Source organism: Carassius gibelio, chromosome B7 (genome assembly GCF_023724105.1).
Source record: "Carassius gibelio isolate Cgi1373 ecotype wild population from Czech Republic chromosome B7, carGib1.2-hapl.c, whole genome shotgun sequence".
Taxonomy (NCBI): domain Eukaryota; kingdom Metazoa; phylum Chordata; class Actinopteri; order Cypriniformes; family Cyprinidae; genus Carassius; species Carassius gibelio.
This window is the reverse complement of record NC_068402.1, coordinates 6,553,349-6,572,352: the sequence shown is the minus strand read 5'-3', so window position 1 is coordinate 6,572,352 and position 19,004 is coordinate 6,553,349. Positions and strand designations below refer to the sequence as shown.

The 19,004-nt window shown below is 38.4% G+C and overlaps 1 protein-coding gene across 16 annotated transcripts in view; it reads left to right on the top strand.

The window, feature by feature from the left end:
* Positions 1–19,004, top strand: part of ehbp1l1a (EH domain binding protein 1-like 1a) — a 38,397-nt gene that overhangs the window by 17,212 nt on the left and 2,181 nt on the right. For 4 of the 16 annotated variants that reach the window (XM_052562102.1, XM_052562106.1, XM_052562100.1 and 1 more), the window contains 18 exons: positions 361–864; positions 2,508–2,741; positions 3,762–3,821; positions 3,941–4,100; positions 4,845–5,255; positions 5,446–7,773; positions 7,891–7,956; positions 8,431–10,919; positions 11,021–11,069; positions 11,521–11,721; positions 11,994–12,464; positions 13,189–15,879; positions 16,307–16,553; positions 16,649–16,803; positions 16,919–16,967; positions 17,183–17,695; positions 18,578–18,611; positions 18,805–18,851. In XM_052562102.1, the coding sequence (XP_052418062.1) occupies positions 361–864; positions 2,508–2,741; positions 3,762–3,821; positions 3,941–4,100; positions 4,845–5,255; positions 5,446–7,773; positions 7,891–7,956; positions 8,431–10,919; positions 11,021–11,069; positions 11,521–11,721; positions 11,994–12,464; positions 13,189–15,879; positions 16,307–16,553; positions 16,649–16,803; positions 16,919–16,967; positions 17,183–17,695; positions 18,578–18,611; positions 18,805–18,851 (10,709 nt within the window). The remainder of the gene's footprint in view (positions 1–360; positions 865–2,507; positions 2,742–3,761; positions 3,822–3,940; positions 4,101–4,844; positions 5,256–5,445; positions 7,774–7,890; positions 7,957–8,430; positions 10,920–11,020; positions 11,070–11,520; positions 11,722–11,993; positions 12,465–13,188; positions 15,880–16,306; positions 16,554–16,648; positions 16,804–16,918; positions 16,968–17,182; positions 17,696–18,577; positions 18,612–18,804; positions 18,852–19,004) is intronic. The other 12 variants (XM_052562111.1, XM_052562110.1, XM_052562104.1 and 9 more) reach the window with 11 other exon arrangements.

The window sequence follows — 19,004 nt, the reverse complement described above, 5'->3', positions numbered from 1 at the left end:
AAAGTTGAAAAGTATAATTCAGTATATTTTACAGATGCAAAGAATCAACCACAAAATGTTGGAATAAAATATGTTAATTGTATGTTATGGAAAGATTAACCAAAAGTTGGTGACTCTCTAGTATATCAATATCACCTACCCTTAATTATAAATACCTCATTCCTCTAATTAAAAATAGCAAGTAGCTAATGGCTGTATCATAAAATATTTGAATTAAAAAATGTATAATTATATTTTTCAAACATATTTGCAAATCAATGCTAATCATACCTTTTTCTTTTTTCTTCTTCTTTCTTCCCTGTAAAAACTGTCTACTTATCATACATGCACTCCATCATTATTTACTATGGTAAACTCCAGCATCTTGGCAAAAAGAGTGGAGGCCTCCTAAGCTGCACCCTACTCTGTGTCCTGCTCCCCTTACCTCTCCAGAACACATTAACAGAGAGTGTCATCCAGCCTCAGTGATCTCCTCTCCTCCTGCACAAACCTCTCCCCTAACGTATGTCCCCCTTCCTGCAATGTCTTCATCCTGTGTGCTTCCTCAACCAATGGACTCTTCTACCATTAGTCTCAATCCTGCTGTAACATCTCCCAGTGTGGCTCCTTCCTCTGAGATGCCCAGTGTTGAGTCAGTCTCTACGTCTTGCTCTCAAACCCTGTCAGCTGCCATCCTCTCTCCTGCTCCAGCATCACTGGTTTCTCCCTCCATTGCTCCTGCTGCTACGTCTAGTTCTCAGTCCACCCTGTATCCATTTGTCTCTACTCTCTTGTCATCTCCTCATCTCACTCTTTCTGATGCTCCTCTAAGTTCCACTCCCGATGTTGGTCGTATGGTCACTGCACCTGTTGTTGCCGAATCAGGTAGAGAGCAAACACTGTAGGATAACTGTATTCTAAACCTGTTTGCATGTGTTAAACTAAACTCGTTTTCATATGTTGAGTTCAAGATTTAAAAGAAATAATGCATTGTTATGGGGTTTTGGATGCCCTTTAAATGGAGCATGAATATTGTGAAATTTCTAATCCTGAATCAACCATGCCTAATTTTTTAAAGGGAAAATTCATCCAAAAATGAAAATTGCCATCATTTACTTACCCTCGTGATGCTCCAAAACTGCTGGATTTTGAAAATAGTATTAGGAAGTAAAATAATGATAAATGTCACTTTGCAACATCAACTCAATAACAACTTTGTGTTATTATTTATTAATTATTGAGTTATTATTAAGATGCTTTGAAACAGTCTGTATTGTATAAAGCACTATTAAAATAAATGCAATTTCTTTAAATTAAATGCATTTTAAAGAAATAGTTGACTCAAAAATGAAAATGTGTTGAATATTTACTCTCAGGCCATCCATGATGTAGATTAATTTGTTTCTTAATCTGAATTTATAGTAACATCACTTGCTCACCAATAAATCCACTGCAGTGAATGGGTGCCGTCAGAATGAGACTCCAAACAGCTGATTAGAACCTCACAATAATCCACAAGAAATCCACATGACTCCAGTCCATCAATTGACCTCTTGTTAAGCGAAAATCTGTGTGTTTGCAAGAAACAAATCCATTATTATGATGATTTTAACTTCTTATTTCTGGCTAAAATATGAGTCTTCTATTCATAATGTTACTTTCTCCAGTGAAAAGGACTGAATCTTGTCGGAATCAAGAGAGAAATATGCACAGTTTAAGCATGTTTACAAGTGAAAACAGGATTTTGATGTGAAAGGACAACATTGGATAAACTTTTTCACTGGAGGAAGTGTTATTATGGATTTTGACCAGAAGCAATGGTTTGAAGTTAAAACATCTTAAATATGGATTTGTTTCTTATACAGGCACAAACATTTTTGCTTCACATTCATTAATTGATGTACTGGAATCATGTGGATTACATGTGGATTATTTTGATGTTTTTACCAGCTGTTTGGACTCTCATTCTGACGGCACCCATTCATCTACATCTTGGATGGCCTTTTTCTTTTTCTTTTTTTTTCTTCTTTTTTTCAGGTTAACTATTCCTTTAAGCTGTGTACATATTTTGAACATACACATTTCAAATGCATTTTATTATTACAAATTCAGCAATCAATTTTCACATTCCAAAGTTAATTTCCAAAATATTATAATAATAAAAAAAGAAATGCCTCCTACAATTTTCAACAGACAATTTTCAGTCATTTTAATTTACTTTACCAATTTTCTTCCGTATTTGTACATTCAGTGGATATGTTGCATATCTGGTTACTGTAGGAATAGCAGTAAATCACCATCTGCTCCAGCAGTCAACTTCACCATTAGGTTTTGCTTTAAAAACACGTGTCATTAATTTACTTCCATACGAACCTGAACAAAAGTAAAAGAACTGTCATTTTTGGGTGAACCTAAACCCTTTAAATAGTTTCCTTTCTGCACTCACCTTCTCATCCCATTCTTCTTTTGTAATCATTCTCTCCTTTTTCTGTCATCTTCCATTCTCTTCTGGTTAATGTCAACCTCAGAGCCTCTCCCAGAGGTCCAGACGTACGAATGGAGGCATCAGGTTGTGCCCACAGTGGTTAGGCCTAATGTGCGCAGACCAGTAGCCCCTCTTCCTGTTAATGCCCCTACATCTCCTTTCATTCTCCCCCCACCCTCACGATCCACGATCCCTGTCCCCTACATTTATGCCCAAACGTCCACTGTAGCCCCTGCCATTGCCTCCATTTCAGTCCCTTCCACTGACACACTCACAGGTACATGTGCTTGCCTGAATCCTTCTCTGTGCTTCATTCTCATTCTGTGTTTGTTTGCTGTGAATATGTGTGTTGTACATTGAGTAGATAACAGAGAACTGATTTTAAATGCTTTGAGCTGGTGAGATCTGTTTTAGATCACACTTCAACATTTCTTGCATAACCGTACACTGTTGGAAAGCCAAACATTCCATTCTTCCCAGTGGACTGATCCATCATACTTATAAAACTGTTCAGTGTTTCTGACTCACTATTTTTTGAAACATTGTCTTAAGACAGCATTATGTTAAATAATATGTTATTTTTCATAAACACACAAAAGATTCAACAAGACATGCTTTTGTAGAAGAGAACAGAATTTGGAGATTATCAACAACAGTCAGAAAACACATTGCAAATATTTTGCTAATTATTTTGTAAATCATATTAAATGATGTTACACCCCCTGTAGGACACATGAATGAAATTACTTTGCAAAAGCAAACTATTAATATAAAATATACTATTTTGTTTAAAATTTGAGGTTGCTAAGTTATTTATTTATGTATTTAGTTCTTCTTCACTTCTTATCATTAGGAATTCTGAAAACAGTTGTGCTTTAAGATTTTTTTTATTATTAATAGAACATTTAAAAGAACCGTGTTTATCTGAAATTGAAATGGTTTGTACAAATGTTAATGCATTTAGTGTCTTTTGATCAAATTAATGCATTTTTGCTAATTGGAAGTATACTTTTTTACATGGATAATAGATTGATAAGTTCCTTGTTGTTTCATGCATGTTGCTTGTATGATTTGCATGAATTTTATTAAATACCGATCTTCCAACAGCAGATCTGTAGCTTCACAAACATGTATGAGACTTGAACTTCCTCTTTTATGTTCTGTGTTAACTGCAACAGATGGATAAGATTTTTAAAAATGCCTCAGTAGAAGGCTGGAATGCTGCTTTAGTGCTTAATAATTTGTTAAAGATATACTATATTATATTATTATGGCATATTTGACATTTCTGTTTCAGAGCAACACAGACAGTTAAGTGTATTAGCAGAGGAGGAATGTCCCAATACAGTTTCTTCTAGTGAGTATACACTACAGCTGCTTTAACAGCTAACCTCTCATTGTATCGTATATACATTTTAGTGTTTTCTTTGACTTATTAGTAATACTTGTGTGGTGTCTGGGTATATATTTCTACAGCTGATGAGGATGCAGACGCTAAGCCCACAGATCTTCATCAAAACCATGAACCTCAACCTCGCAGAGCCGGAGTCATCAGTATAGCCAAACAAAAACCAAACAACAGTATGGACAAGCAACGGCCTGTTTTTGGACTTGAGGTTGTGCGGCCTGCAAAAGGGTGAGTCATATATGTAGAAAACAGGTTTTTGATTTGTTGATTTCAGTAACAAGTGCATTGAAGTGAACAAATGTTGGCTGACACCAGCAAAGCACTGACAATTTGATTTCAATATCTGGTATGCTTGAGTATGGATTTTAATACTTTGGGTGACTTTTTGGGGAAATCTTTGATGAAACAATAAAAGCCTAATTTATTTTATGTATTTATTCTTTATTTAATTTTATTTAAATGTTGTGTTTGTATTGTATTGTATATTATGTTGAACCAACCTGAAAGTTGTTTGATGTGTTTCTAAATGTTTTTCATAAATGCTGATAATCACTTACAATTGTGAAGACTTTAACACTGCTCTAAAACCAAAAGTTAACAATGTTATGATATAAATTTAATCAAATTAGGCAACGGACAGCAAAGTCACAAAAGCAACAAAAGAGTTTTGAATTTTAAGTTTTAGAAATGTTTACTGAGGCTTTGGTTTAAATCCAGGGTTAAAGTCACTTAATTAGCTTTTTTGTATTAGTTTGTATCTGAAGGGGAAAATATATGAAGTTGTTATGTTCATACAGTTATTTTTTTTTATTACTTTGCGTTTCAGCATGGTCTTTTATTAAACACTTTATTAATTTCAGAAAATGGTCATTCACATTTTTTCAAGGTGATGCAATGCAGTCACATTTAGATTTCTTCATTCTTGCTGTCTTCCCAGCACACTTCCTCAGTTCTGATGTGTTTTCCTCCTAGACCAGAGAGTATGACCTCTCTGCTGCCCAGTGACCAAAAGTCACTTTCTATGACTGATGTCACATATTTTGAGCTGCCAAAGTCCGAGCTGTCTGATACAAATAAAATACACCCCAGCGCAGCCCTTGAAAATGTTGCAGAACCTGCTGCGGTGCCTACATTCACCAGCCCATTAACTGAGGTCCAGATCAGTCAGTCAGACAATTCACAGAGCTCTGCTGAGCTGGCTGTTTTACACTCAGCTGCACATGAGCAGACAGAAGATGAGGCGATTCTTCATAAAGACAAGACAGAGCCCTTTCAAAGTAGCTCTCAACTAGCAGAAATAGAAGCACAAGAGGCCAGCCCAGAATCTGTGCCACAGCTGCTCACAAATACAGAAATGTCCCAGTCAGATCGTACTAAAGAAGGGTAAGTGTTGAATGATGCACGTGAAGTCCGTTGAATTTGCCAGCATAGTTACTGTGTTACATATGAAGCTTATGCTATATTAATATAAAATGCAAATACTGTATATGTCGTGGTCTGTTTGCTTATTATTATTTATAAATCCATTTTACATCCTCCCTCTGATCTCTGTTCTAATGTCCCTGTCCCTCAGCACCAAAAGCATGGCTGCTTTACTGCCCTCTTGCCCAAAAGAGTCCCATTCTCCTTGGTCACCATCCATATTAGCTGAAGACATAGCTGAGAATCAAATAGGAGACTTATTTGTAGACCGACCACCTTGGGTGAAACAAGAAGGAGAAGAGCCTAATTTTGACAGTTCTCCATATGTTCCCAGTATGATATATCTTCTTCCAGCCTGTCCGAGAACTGCTTTTACACCTGGGATGCCATCTATAACCTTTCAAGACACTAAGTGGCCTTGGGATGAGTCCGTGAAGATACTGAAAGAGAAAATTCAAAAGGAGAAATCAGCAAAACATATTCAAGATATGGATTGCTCACTGTATGACCAGAGTACTGTGGAAAATATGATATCCCTACATTTAACTTGTCCAAGAGCTGCCAGCATCCCAGGATTTCCGTCTTTGCCGTTCTGTATGGGCGATCTTCTTCCATTATGTCCAGATGTCTCTGTAGTTCCAGGTTTATCTTCAAGATATCCAGTCATTTGCACAGATGAAACCTGGCCTAAAGATAATTTAGTATTTTATTTGAGGAAAAACAAGGAACCAATTTTGCCAATGTCTTCAGTGAAGGTGGATTTTGAAACTGCAAGAAAGATGGTTGCATTGAGATCCTCTTGCTCAGCAGCACCCAAGGCTCCAGGATTTCCATCAGCTCCAAAACCAGTTGCACCAAGTATGGTCAGGATTTTACCATGTTGTCCAACGATTTCCTGCATTGCTGGATTTGCATCTGCAAAAGAACTTGCCAGTCAGAATGTCTTCCAACAGTGGCCACCCAACAATCAATCATCTCTGATAATAGCACAAAGGAACCAGCCCAGTTTGCCTCTAGTTCAAAGCATACTGAAAGAGGACCAGTCAACAGAGATGGTGAACTTAGTACCATCTTGCCCCAGGAAAGCAAGGACTCCTGGTTTTCCATCTGCACCAAAAAGAAAACAGGACATTGCATTCTGTATGACAAAACTCATGCCTCTATGTCCAACAACCTCTTGTGTCACTGGAATATCAGCCATACACATTCTTCCAAACACTTCAGATTCATTTAAGGAGTGGCCAAAGGACATTCAACCATTTTGGATGAAGACGAATGCATCTCAGCCGTGTCATTTAATCCGTCCATGTCCTCGGTATGAAGTTACAGAGAGCAATATGCTGTCATTGATACCATCATGCCCAAGAAAAGCAAGAACACCTGGATTTCCTTCTGCACCTTGGCTCATCCCTGAAACACAAATAATGTCTGGTACTCTATCAGCATGTCCACAGATGGCTAAAACACCAGGCTTTCCCTCTTTAGTTCAAAGCAAAGTTGATAAGACTTTGGTATATAATTGGCTTTTTAAGGAGAAAGCTCTTTGTATGAGGAGTCTGCCAGTGTACACATTTGACAACCTAGACATTGCTTATCCGGACAACGAGAGTTTTAAAGGAATGTATGCTATTTTGCCAAGTTGTCCAGTGAAAGCAAGTGTCCCGGGCTTTCCATCTGCACCAAAGCCCAAATTAATGGTTTATCTTTTCCATTGCTTCCCAACAGTCTCAAATGTATCTGGGATGCTATCAAACATATTATCTGAGGTAGAATTACAATGGCCTGTAAATGAAAGGCCATTATGGGTAAAACAATTAAGCAGAAAAGTTCAGTCCATACATGCTGTTCCTCCTCAGTACAGAGAAATAAATGATAAAGCCTTCATTAAGCTTATGGTAGCTTTGCGCCCAACTTGTGCAATCAGTTCTAAATTGCCTGGCTTCCCATCTGCTCCGAGAAAAATAACTGAGAAGAAAGCACCAGATATGGTGTCTCTCGTGCCATCTTGTCCACATTTTTCAAAGGTATTAGGTATGGCGTCTGTTGACTTGGGAAATGAAGCAATAGATTCAAGTGCATGGTCTCTGGATGGGAAGCAACTGTACAAGAGGTCCTCAAAGAACAAGTCCGATATAATGTGTTCTTCGTTGAATCAAACATATGATGACCAGCTGAATATCCACATAGAAGACATGGCTATGATTACGCCCTCCTGTGCAAAGCAATCCAATATCCCTGGTTTTCCATCCACATATTCAGAATCTCCACATATGTTTTTTCATGCAAATAATACCCCAGAGTTACCAGAAGATGTTGGCCATAAAGAAAAAAAATCAACTCTGCTTAGTCCAGCAGATAATGAGATAGACCTGTCTAGTGCAAACAATTCTGATAATAGTTCCACATTAGAGAAGGCCAAGGAGAATGTGAACTTTTGGGCAAGATGTGAGGAAGGACAAAAGGGAATTCTGGAGAGGGGGTAAGTTCAGAATTGCCCAAGTGTTTTTTTTTTTTTTTTTTTGCAAGGAAGACATGTTGTATTGCACATTCTGCAGGCAGTGAATAGTGCATGAAATACTTTGACAATTGTTTCTAGGAAAATGCATTGCAGAATGTGGCACTCCATACCAGACATGCCACTATTACTGACTGTTGAGGAGAGGTGAGTTTTGAAAAGAAACATAACATAGAGAATTTATTGCTTTGCCTTGCCGCAACAGCATCTGTTTTTTTTCTCCACACGCATAAAGGCATAGTTCAACCCAAAATAAAAAATCTGTCACTCACCTTTATGTTGTTACAAACCTGTATGCATTTCTTTCTTCTGTTGACACCTATTAATATATTTAGAAAAATACCTCAGTGGTTTTTGACCATACAAGTTTAGAACAACATGAAGATAAGTAAATGATGACAGAATTGTCATTTGGGTCACCAGTGCCTTTAATATCATAAATGCATAATGGTGTGAAAACTAAGCACAGCTTGTGAGTTGTAACAGAGACAATTTATGCCTGCTGCCTGCATCATGTATATGGAATCGCTTAAATGGCTTCCAGTAAACAGAATGGTGCATGCAGTCAAATCTTCTTGCAACCTCACATCTGACATCTGATCATACGCTTATTTTTCTCAGATGTCAAAGTATAAGTGCTCAGATTCCACCTTCTGAAAACTACAGGGAAACTCTGGTTAAAAATGATGACATGGATCAAGGTGTATTATGGACATCCCAAGGCAGACCAGAACAGTTTTCAGAAGGTTTTAAGCAAGAAGAGACTACAAAAGATTATAATAGAATGGTACCCTCAACAGCTGAAGATCAGCCTACAGAACCGCAGCAAGAGTGTGTCCCAAACATGGTAGATCTTCTTCCATCATGTCCACTGTTCTCAAGAGTTTTTGGATCTCCATCAACAGCGCTATCTAGCATATGTAAAACAGACATAATCAACTGGCCTACTGAGTTAAATATAATTTGGGATGAGCCACATAAATCAACAAAAAATATTTTAATGCCACACTTGGAAAAATCCCGCTTTGAGGAAAAAATGGTATCCCTCATGTGCACATGTCCAAATGAAACAAGAATTCCTGGCTTTCCATCTGCTAAGAGACTCACAGAGGCCCCATGTATATCTTTTCCAGAAACATTTGTTGTTGTTGACACATCTACACAGACCCCAATTCCAGAGAAAAAGCATCATGAGGAGTGCCTGAGCATGGAAATATCATTATTGGAAGAACATCCTAAAGCAAAGCCAATTTTACACATCGAAAGTCCAGTTGAGTATTCAGAGACGACTATAATGATGGTGAATACAGTTCCATCTTCAAAACTTGATTTCATATCTGCTCCAAAGAGTGAAGAAATACATATATCATGTGAAGAATTAATTCTTCAAGAGCCTACAATTGCTGAGTCAGAACTGAGGGAAGATTCAAAACCTACAAATGAGATATTAACCTTTGTGTCTGAAAATGCTACACAAATGCCAGATTCTATCCCTGAAACCCAAGCAGAGCCAAATATGTTGGAGCTTCTTCCATCCTGTCCATTGCTTTCTAGAATCCCTGGATGTCCTTCTCTAAGGGTCCGTGAAGGAATGAAGTGCATTGATGATCAAGCAGTAATCTATTGCAAATCATTAAAAGATAGACAGAGTGGTATTTTTGGCCCGGTTAAAGATGAAAAAGAATCACAGATTATAGCTCTGGCACCAACATGCCCAAAAGCATCATGTATTCCAGGCTTTCCATCTAGACCACATTGTAAATCACAGATGGAGCCGAACATGCAAAACATTTGTCCCTCTTGCCCAGAGATTTCGCATATAGCTGGTTGTCCGAGCATCCAGACCCCTAAGATGTCCAATTGGCCTTTGAGTGCAGTTATTTTGCATTCAAATCCATTAAAGGAACCCCCTGTTGTTTTGGACATGGACAAGATATGCAAAGAAAATGGCCATAGAATGTTTGCTTTGGCTCCTACATGTCCATCAGTGGTCCATGTTCCAGGTTTTCCATCTGTGTCTGAGCCAATAATGCTGCACATGCTTCCCTCTTGCCCAGAGAAGTCTAATATTATAGGATTTTCTTCTAAAAGGGAGCATTTAGATTGGTTTGTTGACAAGAAAACATTGTACAATGTATCTTTTAAAAAGCAACCTGTTGTTCTTAATGACAGAGTTGATTGGCTTAGTGAATTAACTAAAATAATGTTTGCATTGGCTCCAACCTGTCCATCAAAGGAAAGAATACCAGGATTCCCACATGCACACAAGTGCAAAGCTACACTTCCCCACAGTATGGTTGATCTACATCAGTGCGTTCCAAAGAAGTCAAGAATCACGGGATTCTCATCAAGTGAGGAAATAAAAGCAGGAACATGGTTTGAGAATGAAAGGCCTCTGTTGGAGAGGCCACTGAGAACGAGGTCAGAGATGCCTGTCCAGTTTAATTTCGCAACTCCGCATAAAGAAATAGACCAACATATTTTGCAGAGGATGTTTGCACTTGTACCCACCTGTCCAAGAGAAGCATGCATAGCTGGTTTCCCTTCTCTACCTCAGGTTAAAGTGGAGGGTTTCTATCTCCATAAAGAACCAGATGTTGTAAGCATTTTGCATTCTTGCCCGATGTCTTCTTTCATTGTAGGTGTTCCTACAGTTAAATCTGTGCCCATAGAAAAATCTCAAGAAAGCATATGGTCAACTCAGAAGCCCATATGGGTTAAACCTCTTAAAGAAAGACAGTTTTGGTCTTTAAGTTATACAAAGGATAATGATGAATATTCAGAACCCATGTTCTTGCTTGCCCCAACGTGCCCTAATAAGGCCAGACATGATGGTTTTCCATGCTCAGAAAAGCTTGAGGGTCCAGTGACAACGGTCTTCCCAACTTCTCCAGAGTCTCCGTTTTCTGCAACCAATGAAACAGAATTTAGTCACCTGGTCCCTGAAGTGACATGTTCCCTGGTTGAAGCAAGGCTTCCTGATTTCCCAGATGCTTTTACATATGCAATTTCTCCATCAATTCCAACCCAAGAACACACCAAATTTGAAGCCAAATTTACCCAAAACATAGAACCTGAAAATGATCAAACACTGGATATAACAGGCCCTGGTAAGATAGCCATTTTAGACTGTGGCTTGAACACTGAGCAATATGTATTCTCAGAAATCTATAGACTTCTTTACTTTTTGTTTGTTTGATTTTTTTTTAAGAAAATCCAAAAGAAATAGGAAGTTCTTATGAAATGCTCTTGGCTGGAGGGTGAGTTACATAGCATGTTTTTGTGAGTGGCGTGTGAAAACATTTTAGAAATTAATTTGTGTTCTTTTCTTGCATGTGCAAGATATTGTTTTGACATCGTTTGGGTTGTTTTGTACGTTAATTGAGGCCACATTTATTTTATTGTAGTTTTATATATGTATTCTATATTATTTATTGACATTGTTGAGGCTTAACTTGGAGCTTTATGCAAGTTTGTTCATGTAAAGCAACACCCATTGTGTCATTCAAAATAATCCAATAAAACATGGCTCGCCATTATTTGTTTTTACCTTAGTAATATATGACTTTTGCTTCACTTACTTGGTTATATTACCTGAATGTATGTTGTGCCTGAAAACACCTTTGGTGCATGTACACGAGAGAGACGCATGGTGCATGTGAATTGCATCATGGACCATGCTGATTATTGAATTAGTGTATTCTTTATCAGTAATGAAAACCATGAGGTGAAGTTTTTTCTGGGAGAGCAACATGTTGGGGAGCAGTCTGCTAGTAAAACTCATGATACTGCAGAGCCTGGAGAGACTGCTATAGCCTTAGGATGGGAAGTTTTGGAGGCAGATGATACTTCCACTGAAAAAGAAGGATCTTCTGGTCTTGTTAGGACTATAGTTGATGTCTTTCACAGAGGGTAAGATTAAATAACAGTGGGTGAAATCACTGTGCACATTTGCTTTAATTTTATTTGAAAAACACTTGGAAACTATGTAGAATCGTTTTATTTTATAGTTTTATAAGATTCATATCAATATGCTGAGAAATGATTAAAACTACTCAAACCTATATTCCAAAGTGTTCTTTTGTTAAAGTAATTTTCATTAGTATCGTATTTTTACATTTATCTTTCTGGAAACTTTTTTTTTTTTTTTTACTTTTTACATCTCAAGTGTTGCTTTCTTTTAGTTATGAGACAGTTGCTGCAATACTGCAGCCCTCTAGCTCTGGATCAGTCACAGACGCAGACACGTCAGATCCTCTCGACAGTCTTTCATCCTCTGTGAGTCCCAAGGACAGTCCCACTGGAAGTGATCATTCATTAGAGGAACTCGTACAGGCAGCGGAGTCTGAGGTCTTTGATTCTGCTGAACCCTACATGTGGCGTTTGGTTGGTGGTTCAGAAACATCACTGTCATCAAAAGAGACTGAAAGCTGGTTCGTTGAAGATGAAGAATTTTGCCTAATGAGGAAGTGGCCCCCTTTAACAGAGGAGGAGCTTCATGAGATAACCAGAGACGAGGAGGACAAAACAGATATTGGCTCATTGATACAGGAGTGTACATCTTCGGTTCAAGAGGAAACTGGTAATGTTGAGATTGTGACAAAAAGTAAAATGTTGAAGGATGAGTTGTCAACCACACTATTTCCAGAGGAGGGGTGAGTTCATCAGGAGTGTTGCATTCAAACCCAACCTGCAAGTCCTGTAAACGGCAGCACGGCTTTATTCATTTTTCTTTTAGTGTTGTCCAACTCACATCTGCACACATTTTGCATTGAAATGGCTTTTATTTTATTTTATTTATTTTTTGTTTGTTTGTTTTTCTTTAAATATTATGTTCATGTGTCTGTAATTTAGCTTTTTGCTCTAAGGTGCAGTGTGTCATTTCAATGCCACTAGTGGCACCTAATGGAATTGCAGAAATATTAATTGTGTCCAGATATGCAACACACCTACCGCCCTTTCATTTTAGCCCCTTCTTCCATTATTTGACCAGAATGAATTGTCCTGCCACAAATCAAGCCTTTGAAATATTTAAGCAGGCTGAAACTATTTTGAAATCTCCACTGAATACCAGAGTGATATTTTTTAAAACAAAGAAATTATGCACTTCACCTTGAAAGATGATTATTTGTTCAGCTAAGACTGTAGGCTGTGATCTTCTGTGCTTTTATTACTAAATCCACTTTTGTTGTGACTTTAATTTATTTGTTGCATGACGCAAAGGTATATGCAATTTCTGAAGACACCATTTAATGCAGTGGTACAACTGCATGTTAAACAGGATGTTTGGTTGTGATTTATAAGTGTGTCGTGGTACAGTCAGTGCATTCATTATCTCAACAGAAAATAAAGTAGTGATACTGTATTTTTGTTCTTAAGGCCACAACATCATTTTGTCCCAGAAGTCTCTCTTTTCATCCAACGGACTAAGCACGAATTGCTTGATGAAGTAAAACCACCTATGTCCTTACTGTCTTCAGTAAATTCTCATAACCAAAGGACGATCACAGAACAGACTGTTTCAGCTTCAAAAGAACCTATGCCACCAAGAAGGACTAAGAAGCAAGACATTCTTCAAGAGACATTTCCATCACCATCACCAGTTTCCAACCCAGCTGATCCAAAAGATCAGAGTGATAACGTCTGTGTCATAAAACAAACGGATCATTATTCTCAGAGTACATCACAAATTGTACAGCCAGATACTCCACTCACCACCATCCAGAGTTCTTCAGCTGTGGTAGATAAAGGTACATCTTTAGAAACTGATCGCTTGACGTATATACCTGTCCCACTGACAAGCACTTCTTTTCCTGAAGGGACCTCTGTGATAGAAACAGCCGAAGCTGAAAATGTAGTAGAAGTGTCCAGAATTGTGATTTCTTCACCAGAAACCAAAGAGAAGTCCACACCTAAAGAAATTATACCATCATGTCATAGCAACAGCGAAGAAAATTTTCCCTTAGTGCCTGCTGAAGACACAGTCACACAGTTACGTGCTCCTCAGAGGCGGAAGAATAAAGCTCAAACCAGCAATGTTGATGAAGCTGGAGGAGAGTGTGAAGAAAAGAGTACATTGTCTTCTGTTATCACCAGTATGTCCCAGTCTGAAGACAAAAGAAAGACCCATGCTGGTGATGAATTGAGCATGAAAGACCAGGTACAACTGGATTTAAATGTTCCTGAGGTGTCGGAAGTAAAAATGCGAATCAGTTGCACTGATCTTCCAGTCCCAGTGCCACGTGTTAAGAAACGTCTCAGTGGATCTTTTGCAGATGATCTTCCTTCTCCTTCAACTTCCCCTTTACCTGAAACAGATCCAGGAAACATTGTTCTCCAAACAGAAGACCATCATGATTCAAGTCTACCAGTACCAGTGCCACGTGTGAAGAAACGTCTCAGTGGTTCTTTCCCAGATGATCTTCCTGTCCCTTCATCAGCCTCTTCATCTCAAGCAGATTCAGACAACATTGTTCACAATAGAGAAGTCCATCAAGATTCAAATCTGCCAGTTCCAGTTCCACGTGTGAAGAAACGTCTCAGTGGTTCTTTTCCAGATGATCTTCCAGCCCCTTCACCTTCTCTTCCATCACAAGCTGGTTCAGATAGCCTTGCTCCACAAACAGAAGACCATCAAGGTTCAAGTCTTCCAATACCAGTGCCACGTGTGAAGAAACGTCTCAGTGTTTCTTTTCCAGATGATCTTCCAGCCCCTTTATCCACCCTTTTATCTGAAACAGATCAAGGTAATATTGTTCTCCAAACAGAAGACCATCAAGATTCAAATCTGCCAGTTCCAGTCCCACGTGTGAAGAAACGTCTCAGTAGTTCTTTTCCAGATGATCTTCCAGCCCCTTCACCTTCTCTTCCATCACAAGCTGGTTCAGATAGCCTTGCTCCACAAACAGAAGACCATCAAGGTTCAAGTCTTCCAGTACCAGTGCCACGTGTGAAGAAACGTCTCAGTGGTTCTTTTCCAGATGATCTTCCAGGCCCTTCATCCTCCCTTCCATCTCAAGCAAGTTCAGATAAAATTGTTCCCCAAACAGATGACTACCGAGACTCAGGTCTTCCAGTCCCTGTCCCACGTGTAAAGAAACGTCTCAGTGGTTCTATTGCAGATGATCTTCCAGGCCCTTCATCCTCCCTTCCATCTCAAGCAGGTTCAGACATCATTGCTCCACAAACAGAAGACCATGGAGATTCAAGTCTTCCAGTCCCAGTGCCACGTGTGAAGAAACATCTCAGTGGTTCTTTTCCAGATGATCTTCCAGCCCCTTCATTCACCACTTCATCTCAAGCAGATTCAGACAACATTGTTCTCCAAACCAGAGACCCTCAAGATTCAAATCTGCCAGCCCTGGCTCCACGTGTTAAGAAACGTCTCAGTGGTTCTTTTCCAGATGATCTTCCAGGCCCTTCACCCCCCCTTCCATCTCAAGCAGGTTCAGACATCATTGCACCCCAAACAGAAGACCATGGAGATTCAAGTCTTCCAGTGCCAATGCCACGTGTGAAGAAACGTCTAAGTGGCTCATTTCCAGATGATCTAACTGTTCCCTCAAGTTGTCCACCTCCTTTAGATTTATCTAACATGGTCCTTGACGGATCAACAAGTGATGCAAACATGCCCATCCAAATTCCCCATTCAGAGAAACTTAGTGATAAGTTCTCTGATGAGAACCTTCCAAGCTTGCCTCAAGAAGAAGAAGGCAAGCTTCATCTCTCAGAAAACAAACAATGTTCTGTTGAAGTGGACATGCAGGGGAGGGCAGAAGCAGAGGTTGAGAGCCTGGAGGATTCCACCACCTCAGGTGCCAATAAAGTAGAGCTAAACGAAAAAGGCCTGGGGGAGTCTGGTTTAGCCCCTGATGTAACAGTTATCAGTGAAAAACCTAAGACTAGTGCTCCAACTGGTGAACATTGTAAGGACAAGGGAGAGACAGACCAACACATTAAAAAAGATAAAAGTGTTGAGGAAGAAATGGATGCTGTACATTCTGGAGATGATGAGGTTGATTTGAGCATGGACACTGTAGATGATACAGGTGTTATCATAGATGTATTTAGGTAAGTTTCATAGGATAAACTGTTGCAACATTTGTAGACATTTCAAAAGCCAATTTTTGACAAACGTGCAGTAATTGCTTTCTAACTGGTGCTCTGTCCACTGATCCAATACTGGTGTTCCTTTGATGCTGGGTTTTAAAAAAACAATGAGTTTAATAATAATTTACTCATTATGGGTTTGACCTTTAAATTGTTTGTCTTTATGAAAAATGTGCACAATGTAAATAAAAATAAATGATTGTTTGATGCTGTTGTTAGTGCTTGTTTAATTTTGTTGTTATGTATATGTTGGTTATGCAAAACTAAATATACATTTCTTTTAGGCTTCAGAATTATATTTAAATGAGTTGGTTAGATTTTGCAATACTAGTTAATTTCAATGTAGAAATCAGTTTTGTTTAATATTTCTTTTCTTTCTTTAATCCAGACAAGAAGTAGCTGAAGACTCCTCCAGTCTTCCTGTGCCAATGCCTCGCGTGAAGAAACGTTTAAGTGCCTCTTTCCCTGAAGACGACTCCATTCCCAGTTCCTCGTCAGCCAATCAACATGAGGTTTCAGAGAAGGCAAATAATGAGCCGGCAGTGACTGTTCGTAATAAACGAAGAGCTGCAGCGGATGCCATAGACCTTCAGGGAAGTTCCACAGCTCCCACATCGCCAACCAGTGAAACAGAGGTTGTTAAATCTGCTGTTTTTTAATTACATTGATCATAATACCATAGTGACATCAATGAGCAGGTGGTTAATTTGTTTTTGCCTTCAATTTATAGATTGCGACCTTGGTGAATTCGAGTCAGTCTCTGCTGGAATGGTGCCAAAAGGTCACACAAGGTTACAAGGGTGTCCGGATCACAAACTTCAGCACCTCTTGGAGAAACGGCCTCGCTTTCTGTGCCATCCTGCATCACTTCCATCCAGATAAAGTGTGGGTGTTTTTTTATGTGGAAGAAGCCATTAAGCTCATTTCATAAATGTTACATGGGTTATGGATTTTTTAATCAATCCAGTTCTACTCAGCATTTTGTCTATTTTGTCTTTAGAAATTATGAAATGCTGGATCCATATGATATTAAGCGCAACAACAAGAAGGTGATACACCCATTTTCAAATTAGATAATTTCCTTTGACTGTGATCTAATTGACTGACCGTATTAAATGTTGTTTTATTTTAAGTCTAATCTGTATGTTCAAATGTTACTGTTCAAAACAAATTACTAGACCATTTTTGCTGTGCACTTACCTCAATGATTATAATTCTGTCATTAGCAAATTGCAAAAATGAAGATTTCCTATTTTATTCATAGGCGTTTGATGGCTTTGCTGAACTGGGAATCTCTAGGTTGATAGAGCCCTCTGACATGGTGCTGCTGGCAGTTCCCGACAGGCTCATTGTGATGACGTATCTCAACCAGATCCGCACCTGTTTCATGGGCCAGGAGCTCAGTGTCATACAGATCGAGAAGAACAGCAGTGAGTCCAGTTACGCTGTTGGTGAGAAGAGGGAGGAAGCCGACCCAGAAGCCGCTGTTCGCTACTGCACAGAAAGGCTCCAGGGCAGCGGCATTACTCTAGAGACCAATGGGAGCTTACCTGAAAAGGAGGTCAAGGTGCCACCTCCAAGAACGAAGCGAACGCAGGATCCGAGCCAGGCTGGAGGATCAGGTGACGCTCAGCCTCCGGTGGCACCACCAAGAACTCACACCTCAAAGGCTTTTTCTCATCTCAAGGATGCAGATCTTGTTAAAAAGCGCAGATCAAAGCTGCGGGGAGAGTCACTGGATGAGGCTGAACCACACGAACAGCAGAGCGGTACAGAGGTAAAACATTTCAATTATACTTTACTGGTCAAATGTTTGGAATTATTAAAAAAACATTTTTGCTAAAAGTCTCTTATGCTCACCAAGGCTGTATTTATTTGAACATACTGTGTTTTAATATATAATTTATTCCTGCGATGGCATTTTCAGCATCGTGATTAATCGCATCCAAAATAAAAGTTTTCGTTTAAAAAATATGTGTGTGTGTACTGTGTATATGTATTATGTATATGTAAATACACACACATATATTTAGAAAATATTTACGTGTATATATTTATGTTCATATAAATAATATCATATATAAATATATTTCATATATAAACGTATATTTTTTTTTAAATATAAACATGCATGTGTGTGTGTGTATTATATATACATACTTAATATACAAATATACAAAGTACTCATAAAATCTTTTCTTTTGGATGTGACTAATCGTGATTAATCATTTGAAAGCACTAGTTATTAGTCTTAAATTGAATAGAATGGAGTATGGTCAGTGCTTGAAGATGAGTTTGAAACACACACAAAATTGTTAATAATAACTATCATGCGTAAAAGCTAAACATTTTAAGTGAAATGAGATTTGTAAATGGTCTGTGTACTTTGCAGTTTCATGCATTTTTCATGAAATTCATTTTAACGAAACATAACTCATCATATGTGACTATGCAGTAGATGTGTTGTGATGGCTCTGGTTGGCAGTGTGCGCTCTGTTTAATTCAGGTTTTTGAGCATGTGGTTCATGTTTCATGAGAAAGATATTATTATTGGAACTGGGTTGTATGGCACTGTATTTTTGTCTCCTTTTGGTATAATTGAGTTATCTTTATAAACAGTGTATTACTGAGCTTCTGTGCATTATGTTTTTGTACCCAGGAAAGTGAAGCAGCCAAAGGAGGTTCAGAGTCACGTAAGTTTTAACTCAAAACATAATTTTCAAAGACTTTATGCTCTGACATGTTAAATCCATAACATATTTTCTGCAAAATGTAAGAAATGACCAATGTTTTTTGGTTGTATACTATTGTAAGGTGTAAATTAAATGACCTATGGCATGCATTTAAACAGTTTAAGATTATTGTTCTTCTGTCTTGTTTGTGTAGAAAACGTAGAGAAGAATGTTGAAGAAGGCACTGCAGGAGAGCATCAGGTCATTTGACGATTCGTTTGAAATTTCGGCTAAATATAAAAAGTATTTAATAGATTGGCTTATATGTAATAGTATTGTATAGTAAACTAACTCCAAACCAATGCTTTATAGGGTGGTAAAATGCGTATAAATGGGTGTGAGTATTGTGTATTT